At 38.7% G+C, this 18,095-nt stretch overlaps 1 protein-coding gene across 6 annotated transcripts in view; it reads left to right on the forward strand.

Annotated features, from left to right (window-relative positions):
- Positions 1–3,301: 3,301 nt before the first annotated feature.
- Positions 3,302–18,095, forward strand: part of Dmtf1 (cyclin D binding myb like transcription factor 1) — a 43,348-nt gene continuing 28,554 nt past the window's right edge. For 3 of the 6 annotated variants that reach the window (XR_007210078.1, XM_048339929.1, XM_048339933.1), the window contains exons 1-5: positions 3,302–3,444; positions 11,317–11,408; positions 12,674–12,786; positions 15,619–15,735; positions 17,441–17,563. Coding sequence is in view for 5 of the 6 variants with exons in the window: in XM_048339929.1 (XP_048195886.1) it covers positions 15,627–15,735; positions 17,441–17,563 (232 nt within the window). In the remaining variant the exon portion in view is untranslated. Of the gene's footprint in view, positions 3,445–11,182; positions 11,409–12,663; positions 12,787–15,618; positions 15,736–17,440; positions 17,564–18,095 lie in introns of those variants that run through there. The other 3 variants (XM_048339931.1, XM_048339932.1, XM_048339930.1) reach the window with 3 other exon arrangements.

Raw genomic sequence — 18,095 nt, forward strand, 5'->3', positions numbered from 1 at the left:
TTCTGTATGGAAAAGCTCACTTTCAGAGCCTCCAAGCTTTTATCCTCACTGATGGGGAGCACTGGAATATCTCTTTCCTAACTAGAAGAGAAATAGGAATTTGTTAATGTTCTGTTAATTAGGTTTCAGAAAAGAAGTTAAGAGGGTATGATGAGGTGGTGACCAGGTAAAAAGAGTATAGAAGACAGATGCAAAACAGAAATGTGAGAAAATGGTTATGAGCTGGATGCCATAAGATTCAGAGGAAAACCTATAGTAAGAATCTGAGATGGGACTCAACCTGGACAAGCCTGTTATGCGGGCCTTAATGAGAGACAGTGTGTTCACTCCTTTACATAATGAGAATGCCCATCAGCTCTCCTAAAGCTCAAGAAGGTGTTCTAGAATAGAATGCATTTGTTATATTTCAGGACTCAAACTGTGTAGAAAGAAAAGTACCCAGTAATTGTATTCTTCCCTCACTTTGAAACATTGTTTTGTTCTGAACCATAGAATATAGCACATGATTAAAACACTGAAACAAAAATCCCATAGCTCAATATTTGAAATATTTTAATATTAATATATCAACCTTTCACAAAAATTTTCACCAGTATTCCAGTTGCTGATGGGATTCATGAGTGTAATTTTAAAAATTAAAAACCCAACATTAACTTCATTTGCTAGCTGTAGAGATAAGAATAGCTAGCAAATGCAGCAAAACTATAACTGTAGTCTAACTGACTTTATAATATAGCAATTTCCATTTGCTATAAAAGTACTTCTCAGTTCTCTACAAGGTATTAATTCCTAATTAGGTAAATCCTAGTATAAAGACTCAGGCTTTACTCAGGTACCCATTGGCTAAGTAGTGAGGTAGGGTAATTGCAGAAAGTTCCATGATTTAAATTGTCACAGATAGTTTTGTATATTGATTATTCAAAGACAGATGTTTCATTATAACATTAAAACTATTATGCTACATATTTTTATTTTCATTCTTGATTCTCAGCTTGAACTTCCTCCCCAAGACAGGCCATAAAAAGTAGATTTCCTTAAAGCAAGTCACAGAAACTCTAATCATCTCTATCCTTCTGCCTTGGAGATGGCTATAAAAAAATTCTCTGGGGGCTGGGAATATGGCCGTGGCAAGAATGCTTGCCTCCTATACATGAAGCCCTGGGTTCGATTCCCCAGCACCACATATATAGAAAACGGCCAGAAATGGATCTGTGGCTCAAGTGGCAGAGTGCTAGCCTTGAGCATAAAGAAGCCAGGGACAGTGCTCAGGCCGAGTCCAAGGCCCAGGACTGGCCAAAAAAAAAAAAAAAATTCTCTGACCTACCTTATCTGATAGCAGATGAGGAGAATCCTATTTCAAAAGGAATACAGCCACATGCTCTTAAGGAAGAAATGCTGCCCAAAGAATCTAAATAGACAGGTCATTCTGGGTTTCCTTCCTCAGTCTCTTGGCATTAGATCATACTCCTTTTGTCCAGTCGCATTTCAACACAATATCTGTGTTTTATTCATGCATAATAAATGTGTCCCTGAGTTTTGTGAGCTGCTCAAACAAATTAATCAAACCTGTGGAGATTGTTGGAGGAATTCAATTTTATAGTGTGTTGATCAGAAGCATTGGTAAAACAATCTGGTGCTTCCAAATGGCATCTGAAGTGCAGGCAGTGAGATTCACCTTGGGAACTGAGACCACATCTTGTTGAATGTCATGCTACCTCTGGTAGTATCAGTACTAAATTGAAGGATACCCAGCTGGTGATCACTGAAGAATAGATTTATTGATTAATTGCTAGTGGGAGGAAATTCTCACACCCTTGCTTTTCAGTTAGGCATTAAACTAATATTAAAATATACCTGTCTTAAGTAAATACCAACTGACTTTGGGAACAGATAGTTATGGGTGAGAAAAAACACCCAGAAAGGGAGAACTTATAGATAAGGGCACATATAGCTAGTTAAGGAAATTAAACAACATGGTTCAATACTAAAATTTTATAGAATAGACAACCAATCTAGATATGACTATTTTATTCCTTGGTGAAAAGAATCCTGCATAGTTGGTGAGTTAAAAACTCAGTGAAAAGCACTTTCTCATCAATGTGTCAACCCGATTGCATATGTAATTATTTCATGAGAACTGCTCTTTGAGTAGTTTTTACTTTTCTAGTTCAGGGGTTTCATGTTGTCTACATTATTTTGGAAGGTACATCTTATTATTCCCATTTTTCTACGGTAAATGAAGCTTAGAGAAGTGAAGTAAGATGCTATCAATCAGTGGAGCAAAGATTCACCTAGGTCTGACTCCAACATCTATCTACACCATGGCACTATCCTACCTCATAGTCTGCTTATATTAAACATTACTTATGTACAGTACATACTTAAAATGGACTTTATTTAGCCCTTTCACATAAAAAAACCTTTTTTAGAGTCTAGTGGTCACAACAAAACGGAGCAGGACGTCTAGAGAATGTCCATATACCCCATGAGTTCACACATATGCAATCTCCTCCACTATCAAGATGCCCTGCTAGAGTGGGTTGTGTGTGGATGAACCTTCACTGACACGCCGTATAATATACCCAAAGCCCAAACTTTTACGATTCACTCTTGGTGTTGTATTTTCTGTGGAGTTTTGAGTTTTAAGTAAAAACTGTTTTGTTTTGGGCTGTGTTTTTTTTGTCGGTCATGGTGCTTGAACTCTGGATCTGGGCGCTATCCCTGAGCTCTTCAGCTCAAGGCTAGCACTCTACCACTTGAGCCACAGCGCCACTTCCGTAAAAACTGTTAAACGGCAGAGCTAGACTTAATGGTCTCTTCTCCAGATAATGGTAGAGTGACCAACTCAAAAATCCAACAGGTCGGTGCCCATCGTACAGCTTCGCCCAGAACTACAACACATACCCAAGCAGACACCACCTCATGTTAGGCTAGGCAGACTAAGCAAGAAGGACCGGACAGACGCCCTGTTTTCTTCCACATTCGATTTCACAACATGATGCCCTCGGCTCCCATCCCTGGGAAACCAAGCCCCGCGGGGCCTGTGTTCTCTGGAGCCCAGAGGGAACCACAGTTGCAGAAGAAAAAACCACACAACTACTTCCTTCATAGCATCAGCGGCGGAACAGTGGGTATAGGGTAAGAGGATCCAGGCGCCGCCACGTAGACCACAGCGAAACCCTTTTTTCGCGCTCACAGCTCTTGCCGGAAGTGACGCACGCGGAGCCCGCCCCGCGGGAGAGGTGGGCCGGATGACTGGTGAAGAGGGAGGGAGCGTTCCGGGGGGTTGGGGGGCGGGGCGCGGTCGCAGCTCCGTTTCCGGTGGCTGGTCGCGTTCGCTCACTGCAGCTGCAGCCACTCTCGCCCGTGGTTGCTTCCTCCATCCTGGTATTTTTTGGAGCCTCCATCCTGGTTCTTCCAAAGTGCCCGGACCCAAAACAGGAAGTAAGTGCGCGATGGAACCTTCAGGTCCCAACCGCCGCCACAGCCGCTCCGCCCAGCGGCGCCTGCCCGGCCCCCTTTGCTCGGCCCTTCTGCTCCGGGCTGGCCGGCTGCCGGCGCCCAGGCGCCGCGGCACGGTTGGTGCCGAGTCTTCGTGAGGTGGAAGCTGCCGGATCCCGGCTGCGCCCGGGCCAGGGCGGCCTCTTCCTCAGAGCTGAGCCGAGGCGGCGACGATGGGAGTTCCAGAACTGAGGAGAGCGAACGAGCGATGGCCGGGGCAGAGCTGCGCTTCGGCGGGGGCGGAAAATGGCGGCGGCTTCGAAGGAGCTAAATGGCGCCGGGACCCCTGGGGGGGCGGGGGAGCCGGGAGTTGTAGTGGGTCGAGGGGGCTGGCGAGTGGGCATGGTCGGGAGCTTCTCGGTCGTCTTCCCGCGGCGTTCTTTTGAATGGGTTGTTTGGTTGCGGTTCTTGGGTTTTGCGTGGCTTCGGCGGTGGAGCGGCGGGGCTGGGTGGGGTTGACAGTGGGGCGGGTCTCGCCCCTCATCAAACCCCCTCCTCCCCGCTTTCTCTTTTTTTCTTCCCTCTCCCCTTTTAACCTTCCTCGCCAACTCGTTTCTCCATCTGTTTGTGCTCAGCCTTGCTCAGCGACTCACGACCCAGGGTGAAGGAATCGGGTTTTTGCTGGCCTAATCGTCTCTCGTTTTTATCAGCCCGGGTCTGTGTGCGGGGAGGTGGGAAGCGGGGCCGGCCGGGGTGCGCGGGGGGCGGGGCGGGGGGGCAGCCCTAAGCCGAACGCCGAGAACACGCCTGCAGGATAGGAACTATCTTTTAACTGTGCAGGGAACGTTTCTTGACATTGTAAAAACCTGTTTTGTCCTCTGAAATAGACTTTGTTGGCAATCTCTTCAGGGACTTAGTTGTTGTATACCAGGCTCAGGTAGATTTTGAAGAGAACTGACCCAATACCCGTTCTATGCAGTTAAAATGATACGGCATATATTGTCCTAATAAAAATAATTAAGTGTAGATAAAGGAAACGGTGGTGGTTCTGTGAAATGTACACCGCGCCTTCTTGAAGCCCTTCCCAGACTGAATTCGTGTGAAGGCTTTTCTCGAAAGTTCATTGTACACCTCCTTATTGGGACGTCGGGGGCGGGGGGCGGGGGAGGGTGCGGAATGCACGTTCCATATTATAATTATTCCGTGTCTTAACTTGAAAAAAGATAATGCCATTTGGGATTTATTTTTCTTAACACTTCGATTTGTGAGCAACAGTCTTTAGCCTTTAGGCACTAGTTCGAATGAGGAAATAATTTTGGATTGTGTTGAATGCTTTACAAATATAAAATCCATTTGTTTTCTTCAGTTCAGGATTTTTTCTATTAAATTTCTTTAAGACGGGTTTTCATGTGTCTTAAATAGTTATTGTGTCTTGATTAGCTTAGTAATTTCACTAATGTTACACACAGTTTTAATTTTATACAACTACTGAAGTCATAACACACTTAGCTTCTTTAATGGTGAAACAACGTTAAGATTTTATGCAGTTGCTTACAATTTAGAAATGTAGTTACAATTTTAAAAACTTTAATATTGCATTCCTTAACCAACATTTTCATGCCGAGAGAGTACCTAAATACTTTTATGCGATGAAGAAAAAATACTATTTATGTTATGAAGAAAAAAAGTTAACCTGTTTTGTGCTGATTTCGTCCCATTTTTATATTCCAGGTGCTTTTCTGTGCCACCAAGCAAGCCAATTTTTCCCCATTGTTTTAGTTGATAGGCTTGCCTCAAAATTTTGCTTTAAGGGACTGATCTAGGACCTTCAGCTCTTTTAGTTAAAAATTGAAGTAACTAGTTGATGGAGCCAAAATGCTACTATTTGCTCTGTTTTCATCAACTTAGAATCAGTAAGTACTTGGACATTTAAGACCATGCTTTTAGCCATTATGAGAATAATACATACAGACTGGGTGCTGATGGCTCTTGCCTATAATCCTAGCTACTCAGGGGGCTGAAATCTATGGATCACAATTTAAAGGCAGCCCCTGAGACTCTTATCTCCAATTGACTACCAGAAAAACTGGACATGAAGCTGTAGTTCAAGTGATAGAGGGCTAGCCTTAAGCAAAAAGCTCAGAGACTGTGCTTACACCCGGAATTCAAGCCCCAGAACCAGCCCTCCCCCCCCCCCCCAAAGTACCTACCACATAAACCTTTTTCTTCTGCTTATTCAGGTTTTAGAAGTATCTTTTTTTCTTTCCCTTTTTCTTGGGGAGGGGTTGAGAGGGAGAGACAATACATGTACTGGGGCTTGAACTCAGTCTGGCAGTACCCTGAGCTTTTTTTGCTTAGGGCTAGTTAGTACTTTACCATTTGAGCTACACCATTTCAGGCAGTTTTTGTTGCTCAGTTGAGAGTCATACTATCACTGCTGGCATTGAGCCTCAATCCACAGATCTCAGCCTCCTGAGCAGCTAGGATTATATGTGTGAACAACTAGTACTGATGTTACTTGTTTTGTTTCAAAAAAAAAAAAAAGATGGAGAAATGTCATCTTATTCTAGTCTGCTACTTAAAAGGGGAGAGGATAAAATTAGAAACTGTCTAGTAAATTCACAACAACAAGAAACTATTTCCTACACAAGACTACGTAATTCCTTGTAGCTTCATTTATCTCTCCAACAATTACAGACCCTAATATTTATTGATGTATAGTAAATATTTCTTGGAAAGTTTTATTTTACTTTGAATAGTTGCTTTTCTTGTGGTATATTAAGTACATAAGTACATTTGTATGAATTAATAAAATATAAAACAAGTGTCTTTAGGATTTACAGCCTTGGAATGTGGATGGTGAAATATTGAGAACACAAAGTGTTTTTGAAAGCATTGAAGACCAGGATAACATATTAAATATATATCATTGTCTTCTGCATAGACATCAACACTTCAGACGAGCAACAAAGCTTAGATTTGTTCCGATTTTGCTGTTAATTTGTACTGATGTTATCCTGCCTTTTTAGTCATTGCATTTTCCTTTTAAGTGGCCTATTTTGCTTATAATTTTGAGTGTTGTTTTCCATATATAAAACATTTTTATGAGTAGATATAGTGGTTTAAGCATATAATACTAGCTTCTTGGGAGACACAAATTGGAGGAATTAATTTGAGGCCAGCCCAGGCAGTAAAGTTTTTAGCACTATCTGGTTCAATGACTGGACTTCTTGAGGTGAGCCTATCATTTCAGTGACATGGGGAAAAACACATCCCTATCTCAGAAACAACCCACACAAAAAGGACAAATAGTTGCAAAATATATGTGGTGTTTAATGCAGTTTCTCCATTAGTATTGATAGTGTTTTAGCTTTGTGAAGATAATTTATATAGAAATATATAAACAGATTTATTTGCTTTGCTCCCATGAAGATGTATTGATAAAATTCAAATAAAAAGCACCTATTTATCATGACTCCCCTCCCCCCACATGTGTGGGAAATAGCCCATTCCAAGACGGAAGACCAGAAAGGAATTAGACAAACACACTAGGGAGGTAGTTATGAATTATTTCGCTGTTGGTTGTGTTCTCTCTCTCTCTTTTTTTTTTTTACCATCATATTACAAAATAACGTACTGTTGTCAAACCTTTTTTCCCAGGCACTAATGGTCAAACCTAATCATTCACTTGTTACAACACATTAGGTAATAAAAGAAATACTCATTAAGTTTAATTATTTCCTATGTGTATTTGAGTATCTGCTAGGGAAATGTGCTTTGAAAATTAACTTGAATGTAAATCAGAGGAACTGGGTAATGATTTTTATTTCCCTTTAAAGAGCTTATGGTGATGTCTTTTATGACAGTGCTCAGTCTTGAATGACTTACAGTGTAGCCAAACAAAAACCCTTAAATAATCCACTAGATGGAAAATGACTTTTTAGCAGGCAATACAGTTTTATTGTAAGGTATTAAATCTTTTACATGAAGATTACCTATATTAGCAAGTAATTCTCTTTATTCAAATAATAATTACATTTTAAGCAATTAAAACTTACTAGAAAGCTAGGTACCAGTGGCTCACGCCTGTAATCCTAGCTACTCAGGAGGCTGAGATTTAAGGATTGGGGTTCTGTGTCAGCCTGGGCAGGAGGTCCATCCAGTTAAAACACCAAAAAAGCTGCAAGTAGAGGTGTGGCTCATGTGGTAATGTGCTAGCCTTGAGCAGAAAAACTCAGGAACAGTGCCCAAACCCTGAGTTCAAGCCCCTGTACTGGTGTGCACACATGCATGCATGCATACACACACACAACCTATTAGAATAGATTCCATTAGCATTATTGACACTTCATAGTCATTTCTCATCTTAAAAAATCTAGCTATACGCGGGCTGGGGATATAGCCTAGTGGCAAGAGTGCCTGCCTCGGATACACGAGGCCCTAGGTTCGATTCCCCAGCACCACATATACAGAAAACGGCCAGAAGCGGCGCTGTGGCTCAAGTGGCAGAGTGCTAGCCTTGAGCAGGAAGAAGCCAGGGACAGTGCTCAGGCCCTGAGTCCAAGGCCCAGGACTGGCCAAAAAAAAAAAAAATCTAGCTATACTAAGCACGTGCCTGGCAAATGTAAGGACCTACATTCAGCCTCAGTGTTACACAAAGTCAATGAACATTAGATATCTTAATTCAATATGCTTCATGTACACTTATAAATCTGCTTCTTAAACTATTTCACAAATTGTATAAAGACCCAATTCCAAGTCTCTGGAACCATGTCTACCTTAAGTTGAGTTTTCTATTCCTTTATGGAATAAAACAGACTCATGAAGATGTGATTCTGGGGCCTTGTCTGTTTTCTGATGTCTCTCTCTGTATCCCTATACAGGATGTAGGTATGTGTTAACCTGCCACTAAGGTTTTTCTATTGAGAAGAGATTCTTCTTTCAGAATAAAAATATTACATACATTAGTATAACCATACAATAGTATAAACATAGGTATGACAGTAATTGTTAGTTTATTACAAGTAGTATAACCTCAAAACCAAAAAAGTTCAATATTTACTGATTAGACAAAATGTGATCATTTAAAATGTGACAATTAAGAAGTATTGGCGATTAAGAAGTGTAGCTCCTGCTACAGTAAATGGTACAAAAAGAAGTGGGGGCAGTGGGGGTTTACAAAGTATGTGGTTATGAAGTCAGGCAAGGTAGTTCATGCTTATAATTCGAAGAACTTCGCCTAAGGCAGGAGGTTCATAAGTCATTATGATACACAGATAAAAAACTTGGAGGTCAACAAAAAGTTTTAAGAGATACCAAAACTTTTCTTCATAATGTATCAGAAAATAAGAACTAATTATCTCCTTATGTTTGAATTAATGCCTCTGTTTCTCAATCTTTAACTCACCAGGTAAGTTTTCTATGCTAGTTGTATATTATTGGGTATGGCAGATCATGTCAATAATCTTAGCCCTTTGTGTGGCTGAGATGAGGGTCATGGTTCAAGGACAACCCATGCTTCCCAAGACCCCTTCTCAACCAATAAAAAGTGGTTGTCATGGTGGGAAGCATAAATAGGATCTCAGTACAAGCCAGCCCAGCATGAACGAGGCCCTGTTTGAAAATTAAAAGCAAAAAGTGTTGGGATATGGTTCAAATCATAGACTGCTTACCTAAGCAAGTACAAGGCCCAGAATTCAAACCCCAGTACTACTCCAACAACAACAGCAACAAAAAATGAATCTAATGTCATATAGAGATTTTCCAGCTTAGCATCTACTGTCAGCAAAATGTGCCTTCTATGCTTTTGACAACATTTTTAAAAAATCTGATTGGTTGGTGGTGTGGCTCAGTTGGTACAGTGCTAGCAAATGAGTAAAAGTGTCAATTACTGAGTTCAAGTCCTAGTCCCCAGTCTGAAAAAATAATTGTTTCTGAGTGCTGGTGGCTCACACCTTCAATCCTAGCTACTCAGATGCCTGAGATCTGAGAATCCCAGTTCTAGTCCAAGCAGACAAATCTGATTCCTATCTCCTGTGAACAAGCAAAAAGCAAGAATTAGAGGCACTCTGCCACTTGAGTTACACAGCTCCACTTTAGTGCCACTCCCCCCCTCCCGCCCCTGCCCTATCAGTGCCTCAATTGTAGATAAAAGTCTCACATAATTTCCTGACCAGGCAGGCTTCTAGCCTTGATCATCAGATCTCAGCCTCCTGAGTGAAATGGCTCAACTTTTAAACTTATAATCACAAGTTGAATTACTCATTGACATTTCTCATTCTTCTTTCAGAAGTACTCTTCTAAGTAAAAGTCATGATCCCCTTGTTCCAGATTCTGGGTACTTTGTCTTTTCTTCTCTGCTTCCAGTTCTGTTTTCCATTACGACTGTCCCCTCTGATCCACTGAAATGGTTTTTATTAATATCACCACTGTTCAGATCTGATCATGCTTATTCACCACAGTTGACCACTTTAATGCTCACTGAAAAGCTTTCTTGCACTTGGTACACACTTATATTTTTCCTTCTACATCACTGACTGGTCCTTCTCAGTCTCATTTGCTTGCCTTCCTGTTGACTTACATATGTTTGCAATCCTGTGCTCTAGAAATGGAGTCAAAGCTTTCTTCTGTAACCTCACTGGTAACATTTGTGGCTTACCTCTGGAATCCTAAGTACACAGGAGGCTGAGATCTGAGGATCAGGGCTCAAAGCCAACCCAGGCAGGAAAGTCCATGGCACTCTCACCTCCAATTAAAAATGGTAGAGGAGCAGCTTTGAGCACAAAAGCTCTAAATTCAAGCCCTAGAATAGACACTTAAAAAATATATTTTGAATTCCATTGTCTCAGAATTATAGGTCTACCATGCTGCTAAGACTACATATCTTGCTATCAATTTGGCACTTTCATTTGGATGCCTTACATCAAAAGTTCAAGACAAAAGCCAAGGAATCATTGCGATAGCTTCAGTTCTCTTAGCATGTCTCTCCATGTGTTCATTTTACAAATATTATTGGTCCTGCCAAAAGACAATGTTCTCTGTCAGCTGTTTTCTCATTAATTGCTACTACCTTTCTAAACCATAATAACCTCTTGGATGACATTTTTATAATTTTCTTTTTCATTCTACATATTACAATCTGAGTGATCTGTTAAAAAGTGTAAATTATGTTCCATTTCAAAACAAGGCTTTTCAAACCTTCTGTATCTATACTGTCTTTTTGTGTGTGTGTGATCATGAAGTATTGAGACAGATTCACTTCATAAAGAAAAGAACTTTATTTTTAGCTCACAGTTTTGGAGAGTGGAAGTCCAAATTATATGTTGCTGGCTCTGTAAAGGCCCCCCCAAACAAATGGCAGGAGCATTCTCAGGTGGAAGAGAATATTTTCAAACAGGAAGCTAGAGACTGAAGTCTCATATTTGTTATGAGGATACATATCCTACTAATTAAGAACTTGCCACTAGACTCTCATCTCTGAAAGGTTCCATACCATCTTTTATCACTACTTTGGGCATAATGAAGTTATTGTACTTATAGAATGTCTATTTCAATATTGAAGAAATTTGAGAGCAATATAAGTGTCCAGCAGTAAGGGATTTGATAATATTTTTTTATTGCCAGTCATGGGGCTTGAACTCAGGGCCTGAGCACTGTCCCTGGCTTCTTTTTACTGAAGGCCAGCACTCTACCACTTGAGCCACAGCGCCACTTCTGGCTTTTTCTGTGTATGTGGTGCTGAGGAATAGAACCCAGGGCTTCATGCATGCAAGGCTAAGCCAAATTCCCAGCCCCCAGTATTACTTTTTTTAATCCAGAAGTTACAAATGAAAGTTTTCCTGTACATGATTAATTTGTTTCATTTGTACTTTTCAGTGTAAATGGAATCTAAAAAGGACAATATAAAATAGTAGTCACACACATACAACAACGGGTAACCATACCAGAGTGAAAGCTCTCATTTTCTGGTAAGTTTTGGGAGGATTTTAGTCTTTTTTTTTCCCCCCCTACATTTCCCTATCTTCTCTAGTAAGTGTTTTGACCAGTTTTAAAGTTAAAAAACAAAAATGCCTTCAAGAATGAGACAAACAGAAGATCTAATAGCCGCTTAGAGATTTCTCAAGCAAGATTCAAAACTTCCATTGCAAATTTCATTATATATAAGAATACTATCCTAGAGAGCAGTTCTGTTTAAATTCTGCAATACATGCACATGTGTATATGTACATATATATATGTATATTTTAATCCTTAATTTTTGTTGAAACATCCTTGTACCTGAGATCCTGTGTTCTTAACTCTTTGGTCAGCCTTTTGGGGTAAAGATGCAGTTCCTGCTAAAAATCCTTCTAAAGAACTTTTCACATTTTGTATGATTTCACTTTGTATTCAAGATCTTGAAATTTTCCCTTTGGCATGATTGTTGCTAGTTTATTTTTTCCAGATTCCTAGATAGAGTTGTATGTCATTTTAAAATGGTTACTGATCAAATAAATACTTAAATGTTAACGCTTTAACATAAAATATATTATTGTAAAGAGAGGTGTTCTTTTATATCAAAGGAGAAAAGATCCTTGGTTGGAAGAAGCTCTCAGGCCTGAGAAGAGGCATTTGGCTAAGGTTTTGACAACTATTTTGTGACTATGAAAATATCAGTGAACTCCCACCATAAAACCACTTTATGTTAATAAAAAAAGAGGGGAATGGAGCCGGGCGCTGATGGTTCATACCTGTAATCTTCCCTATTCAAGAGATCGAGATGACCTGAGGATCGAAGTTGAGGCTACCCAGGCAGGAAAGTCCATGGAACTCTTACCTCGAATTAACCACCTAAATACCAGAAGAGGGAGCTATGGCTCCAAGGAGTAGAATACTAGCCTAAAGCAAGAAAGCTCAGGGGCAGCATTGGGCCATGAGTTCAAGTCCCATGAGGAACAATCTACTAAAGTCTTCAGCTAATTTTCCTAGAACGTGTGCTTAAGACCACCTTAGAAATTGAACTTTTAGTAGGTACAGGAATTTATTGTTCCTATTCTTCATTATAGAGTTCTTTTTCAGTCCGATTTCCATAATATCACTCCATCTAAAGAGAGTTGGGTTTTGTCTTACTCTTTCAATTGAAGAGTCACAAAGCTTGGAGACCAACTGTTAGCAACATACACACATATGTATTACTTGTCCTTACTAAGCATTAGTGTATAATGCTGTTTGCTACTTTTTCAGACTGTTGCAGAGACAGGATCATGGGAGAAACACAGTCTGGATAACATGAAAGTGATGCTGCTGTCTAGGGGAAGGCGATTTGATTCTCTGGGAAGGGCTGTAGCTGATCCCACCATTGTCTAGGTAAGCCTGTCCTTGTTGCAAGGTACCTCAGGTCGTGATTTGCACATTTTAGTCATAATTTTAATCATAATTGTTATATAATCATAGTCATGACTGACTTCCATTTATCTGGAGAGCTGCATCATTACAGTTGTAAAATGAATGATGTACTTTTGTATAGTAAAATTTTATTACACATTATTAGCTCATAGTAAACAATCAATGGATGTCATGCAAATGTTTTTTCCTGCCAAAGGAAAATATATTCATTTAAATAGTAAATACTGTAAGCAAATGAACTAATATCTACATATGAGTCAAATAAATAGTGATTAAGTGAATGAATACATGTTAAGATTTAAGTCATCTGTCTTGCTCACTTGGTAAGAAGTATCTGAGTAAGACCCAAACTGAGTACTGAAGCAAGAACTTCATGGAACATGTGATTCTGAAGATAATCAGGCCATTAGTAGTTGAATACATTTACCCCTGCCAACTGTAAGAACATTATATTTGTAATCCTAGCTACTCAGAAAGTTGATATCTGAGGATCAGGGTTCAAAGCCAGCTTGAGCTTTTAGAAAAGTCTTTGATACTATATCTGCAATTATCCAGCAAAATTCTGAACTAGAGGAATGGCTCAAATGGAAGAGCACTGGCTGTAATCAACTTAGATTCCATGGTTTCCCTCATTGGTAATAATTAACATATGTCTAGAATAGTCCTTGCAGAGGATCACAATAGCTCAATAGCTGTGTATATATGATCATCTAAGATGATGCTAAGCAAAATGAACTCCAAGATATGGAAACAAGTTTTTCATTGTTGTTATTTTTAATGTAGTATGTGAAATTATTTCTTTTGTTTCTCTTTGCTATGGTTTATCCCCTGTTGTCACTGTATTTGATTTTGTTACCCCAGGTATTTTATATACGTTTATCTGAATTAGGGAAGGGAAGGGAAACATCAAAATTGTGAGACAAAGGGCAAACTAGTGCAACAGCAATACTCACAAGACAGTATGTTGGAAATTAACTGTACAATTTGGGGGGAGAAAAAGTGGGAGACAAATGAGGGATGGGGTAACAAGTTTGACAAGAAATGTACTCACTACTTAAGTATGTAACTATAACCCCTCTGTACATCACCTTGACAATAAAATTAATACAGTTCTCTAGACATTCATACACTGAGATCCAAGGAGGGTACTCATAGGAGAGGAACAGAATGGCACAATGCCTATGTGCATCTGATCATACAAAATAGTGTTTATGAACTCCAGGAAATGAAAACAAGAGGTTTTTATTTTTTTGCTCTTTTTTCTTTCCTTTTTGTTGTGTTTGTTCATTTATATGTCTGGGTTGTAAGGGGAGGCACAGAAATGGAGGGGCAAATCGCATACAAATGCAGCAGTTGAGAATGAACTATACAACTTGTGGGTAGAGATGGGAGGGAAAAACTGGGAGAGGGCAAGAGAAGGAGGAGTGACTGTTGAGAAAGAAATGTACTCTTTACCTGATACATGTAACTGTTAACCCCTGTGTATATCACCTATACAATAAAATAAAATAAAAATAAAAAAGCCAAGTGAGATTGAGTGGTCCTTTATTCAAGGCCCAGTACTGGCTTCTAAAAGATTATATCGTGTTCTGGATTCTGATTGTTTAGTCTGTCTCAACAAGAACAAAGTAATAGGATATATGTACAAAATGGTGGGTAAAATTAACTTTAAACAGTGAGCATTCTTTTTCAAAAGGTAGCCTAAGCCATGGTGGCTCATGCCTATAATCCTAGTTTCTATCAAGGCTAAGATCTGAGGATCATGGTCCCAGGCCAGCTTGGGGAAGAAAGTTTGTGAGAGTCTTATTTCCAAGTAACCATCAAAAAAGCTGGAAGTGCAGCTATAGTTCAAGTGGTAGCTTGCCAGCCTTGAGCAAAAAAGGTCAGGGATAATGCCCAGGCCCTGAATCTAACCTCCATTATTGGCACAAAAAAGAAAGAGTAGGGAGGGAAGAAAGGGAGGAGAAAGGAAAGGAGGGGAAAAAAAAAGCCTAACTCCAAACTACTCAAGAGGCTGAGATTTGAGAATCATCGTATGAAGGCAGCCTGGATAGAAAAATCTGAGATTCATCTCTTTATTAAACTAGCAAAAAGCTGGGAATGTAGGTATAGCTAAAGTGGTAGAGTACCAGATTTGTGCAAAGGAAAGAAGTTCTATGTTTCAGTCCCAGTACTGGGCACACGTGCACAGACACACACACACACACACAGCATTGAAGGCAAATATTTGAGGGAGGTACTTAGTGTTCTTGTCTTGAAATTTTTTTATTGTTAAAGTAATGTACAAAAGGGTTACAGTTACATATGTAAGGCAGTAAGTACATTTCTTCCTCCTTCACCTCCTCCTTCGCTTGTCTCCTACCTTCCTCTCTTCCTGGTTCCCTCCTCCCTTGAGATGTGCAGTTGGTTTACAGCATATTGTCCTGTAAATATTGCTATCGCATTGGTTCTTGTTTTGCCCTTTGTCTTTCCATTTTGGTGTTCCCCACCCCTAGTTCCAATAAACGTACATACAGTACCCAGTGTACCAATTATACTAAGTGAAGTCAGCCAGACCCCAAAGAAACAAACTCTGGTTTCACTCATTGGTAACAATTAGTACTTGTCTAGGATAGGATAGTTCTAGCAGAAGAGCACAATAGCTCAATAGCAATGTAACATATGATCAATAAGATGATCCTAAGCGAAATGAACTACAAAACTTGGAAGTGAATGATTGGTCTTTGTTGTTATTTCCAATGTACCCCATGAAATATTTTTTAAAATCCTAATTTGGAGTTTATTCTTACACAGATTTGAGTATGAGCACAGTTGAAGAGGATTCTGACACAGTGACTGTAGAAACTGTGAATTCTGTGACATTGACTCAGGACACAGAAGGGAATCTCATTCTTCATTGCCCACAGAATGGTAGGAAAACTTGTTGGCACATATTATGACTTCAGAGATTTCTGAATTATTTGCCACCTTTGATCCCTATTACCCAGCTAGATAGGTTAGATTAGCACCATAACAAAGAAAGACTATCTTTAGGGAGAGTGGATTAATCTTGTCATATGTTTTTATTTTCATATTTTTAAATATACTTGAATATTTTTAAATTTACTATAATTTTATCTTTTATCAATCTTATAGCTATTTCATAAATGAGATCTGTGAGTTCCCAAAAGTGATAGAATAAATATATAATATGCTTCTTTTATATATTGGTACTACTAGTACATTTAATGCAATCAAAAATTTAGATGGTCTTACTAGTGCATATATTTATTTTATTGGCAGTGATGCTAAAGAATTTTATACAACTATTTGTATAAGATTACATATAGTTACCTGTGATGATTTAAGACTCAAAAGCCTTCTCTATTTACATTTTATTTGTATTAGGTTCATCTATAGTAATCTAGGTTCAGTCTTTTTATTCTATAATATATCTTGTATTATTTCAGTCAAAATGTGGTTTCAGCTAATACTCTACCTATTCAGATGACTCAAACTTCTGGAGTTATGAGTTTTCTGTTTTTCCCACAGGCATCTTAAATTTCACATGAAACAATTCTTTCACATACTTCTTAAATGTACTTCTCTCTTTTCCTTTTGTATTTATTGTACCAGATTATAAACGTAGGTAAGCATAAATTCCTTTCCTTGCCTTTCATATTCATCAGTCATGAACATTTATTATTATAGTATTTCTGGCATTTTTAATCCATTTTTTATTCCATTCCTCTATTTCAAGTCCTTTCAGTTTAGATTTTACTTTCTTTTTGGAGTATCTCTAATAGGCTATAACCCAGACCCCTACCTCTAATTGTCAAAATGTTAATAAAATTGGTCATGAAGTTGAACAGCATAAGAAAATTACTTAAAAGCTTCAATTTTTTTTACAAGATAGTATAATATACATTCTTTAGTTTGGTACTTAGAGCTTTCCATGTATCATTTTTCTTCCTAGCTTTTACCCCCTTCTTATATTCTAGTAGTTGAGTTATTTGTATTGTCATTACACACCTTTTATTCCTCAATAACAATACACATGTTGCTTCTATTGCCCAGAAAAGTAATAACTTTTCCCTGGCTTCCTCCTTTTTCAAATTAAAGGTACTGCTTTCAGAAAATTCTCCCTTGCCTCCACTCTATATGAAATACTGCTCTGCTCTAACAGGTCCTTTTCATTCTAGGTTTATACATTTTATTTCATTATTTTGAAATTGTTGGTTTATTCATCTCCATTTCATTGTAAGCTCCTTGATGGTCAAGGTTTATCCTTCATCGTTGTATTTTGAACACTTAGAACATAGTAAGCATTTAGTAATACTTATGAATGAATCAACTAACCAGCTTTGTTTTTTAAGTGAAACACTTGGAAAGCCAAGTTGGTTTAAAAGATGTTATCTTTGTTCTTGGTTCCTTGTCAGAAAATAGAACTACAGTAAACATAGAGAAAGCAGTACATGTTGAGTCTTTATGTAGTTAGGTTTAGTACAATTGTTTGATAACACCATTGTTTTAATGGGTAAGAAAATTGTTAACAAGTCATAACCAGGTGGAGACTTTGGTTTTTCCTTATGATTAGGTTTATGGATTTTTTTATTTATATTTTTCCTTGTATTAGAAGCTGATGAAATAGACTCAGAAGATAGTATTGAACCTCCACATAAAAGGCTTTGTTTGTCCTCTGAGGATGATCAGAGTATTGATGACTCTACTCCTTGCATATCAGTTGTTGCACTCCCAAGTAAGTAATGATGTGTTAACACAGAGATTGCTTTTTGAAATCAATTTTAGTTAGCAAGAGATTCAGTTGGCATTTTCAGGTAGGCTTGGGTAGTTTACTCTTCACATTTAGTAAAAAGAAAAAAAAAAGCTCTTTAATGCATAATGAGTACTTCCTGTGTGCCAAGCATAATTCTAAATGCTTCTACCTATGTTATCTAACTTAATCTTCTCAATACTTTTTAAACTTCTCAAACTTATAGACTCCACAAGGAGCCTCTTTAGACTTTTTTTTTTTTTACTGACTACACACTCCCCATGGAAAGTACAACCTGTCCCTAGAAGCTGTACCTTTTTTTTTAAGTTTATTATATACATGTGTTTATGTTTATCTATATGTATAATTCTTTTCACCCCTTCCCCAAGGCCATATTTACTTTTATTAGGAAAGCATGTTGTATAGTAGGTACTGTTATTATCACCCCTATTTTATAAATGAAGAATCTGAGGCACAGAGAAGTTAATAACTTGACAGAGGTCATATCTAGGCATTG

Source organism: Perognathus longimembris, chromosome 2 (assembly GCF_023159225.1).
Source record: "Perognathus longimembris pacificus isolate PPM17 chromosome 2, ASM2315922v1, whole genome shotgun sequence".
Taxonomy (NCBI): domain Eukaryota; kingdom Metazoa; phylum Chordata; class Mammalia; order Rodentia; family Heteromyidae; genus Perognathus; species Perognathus longimembris.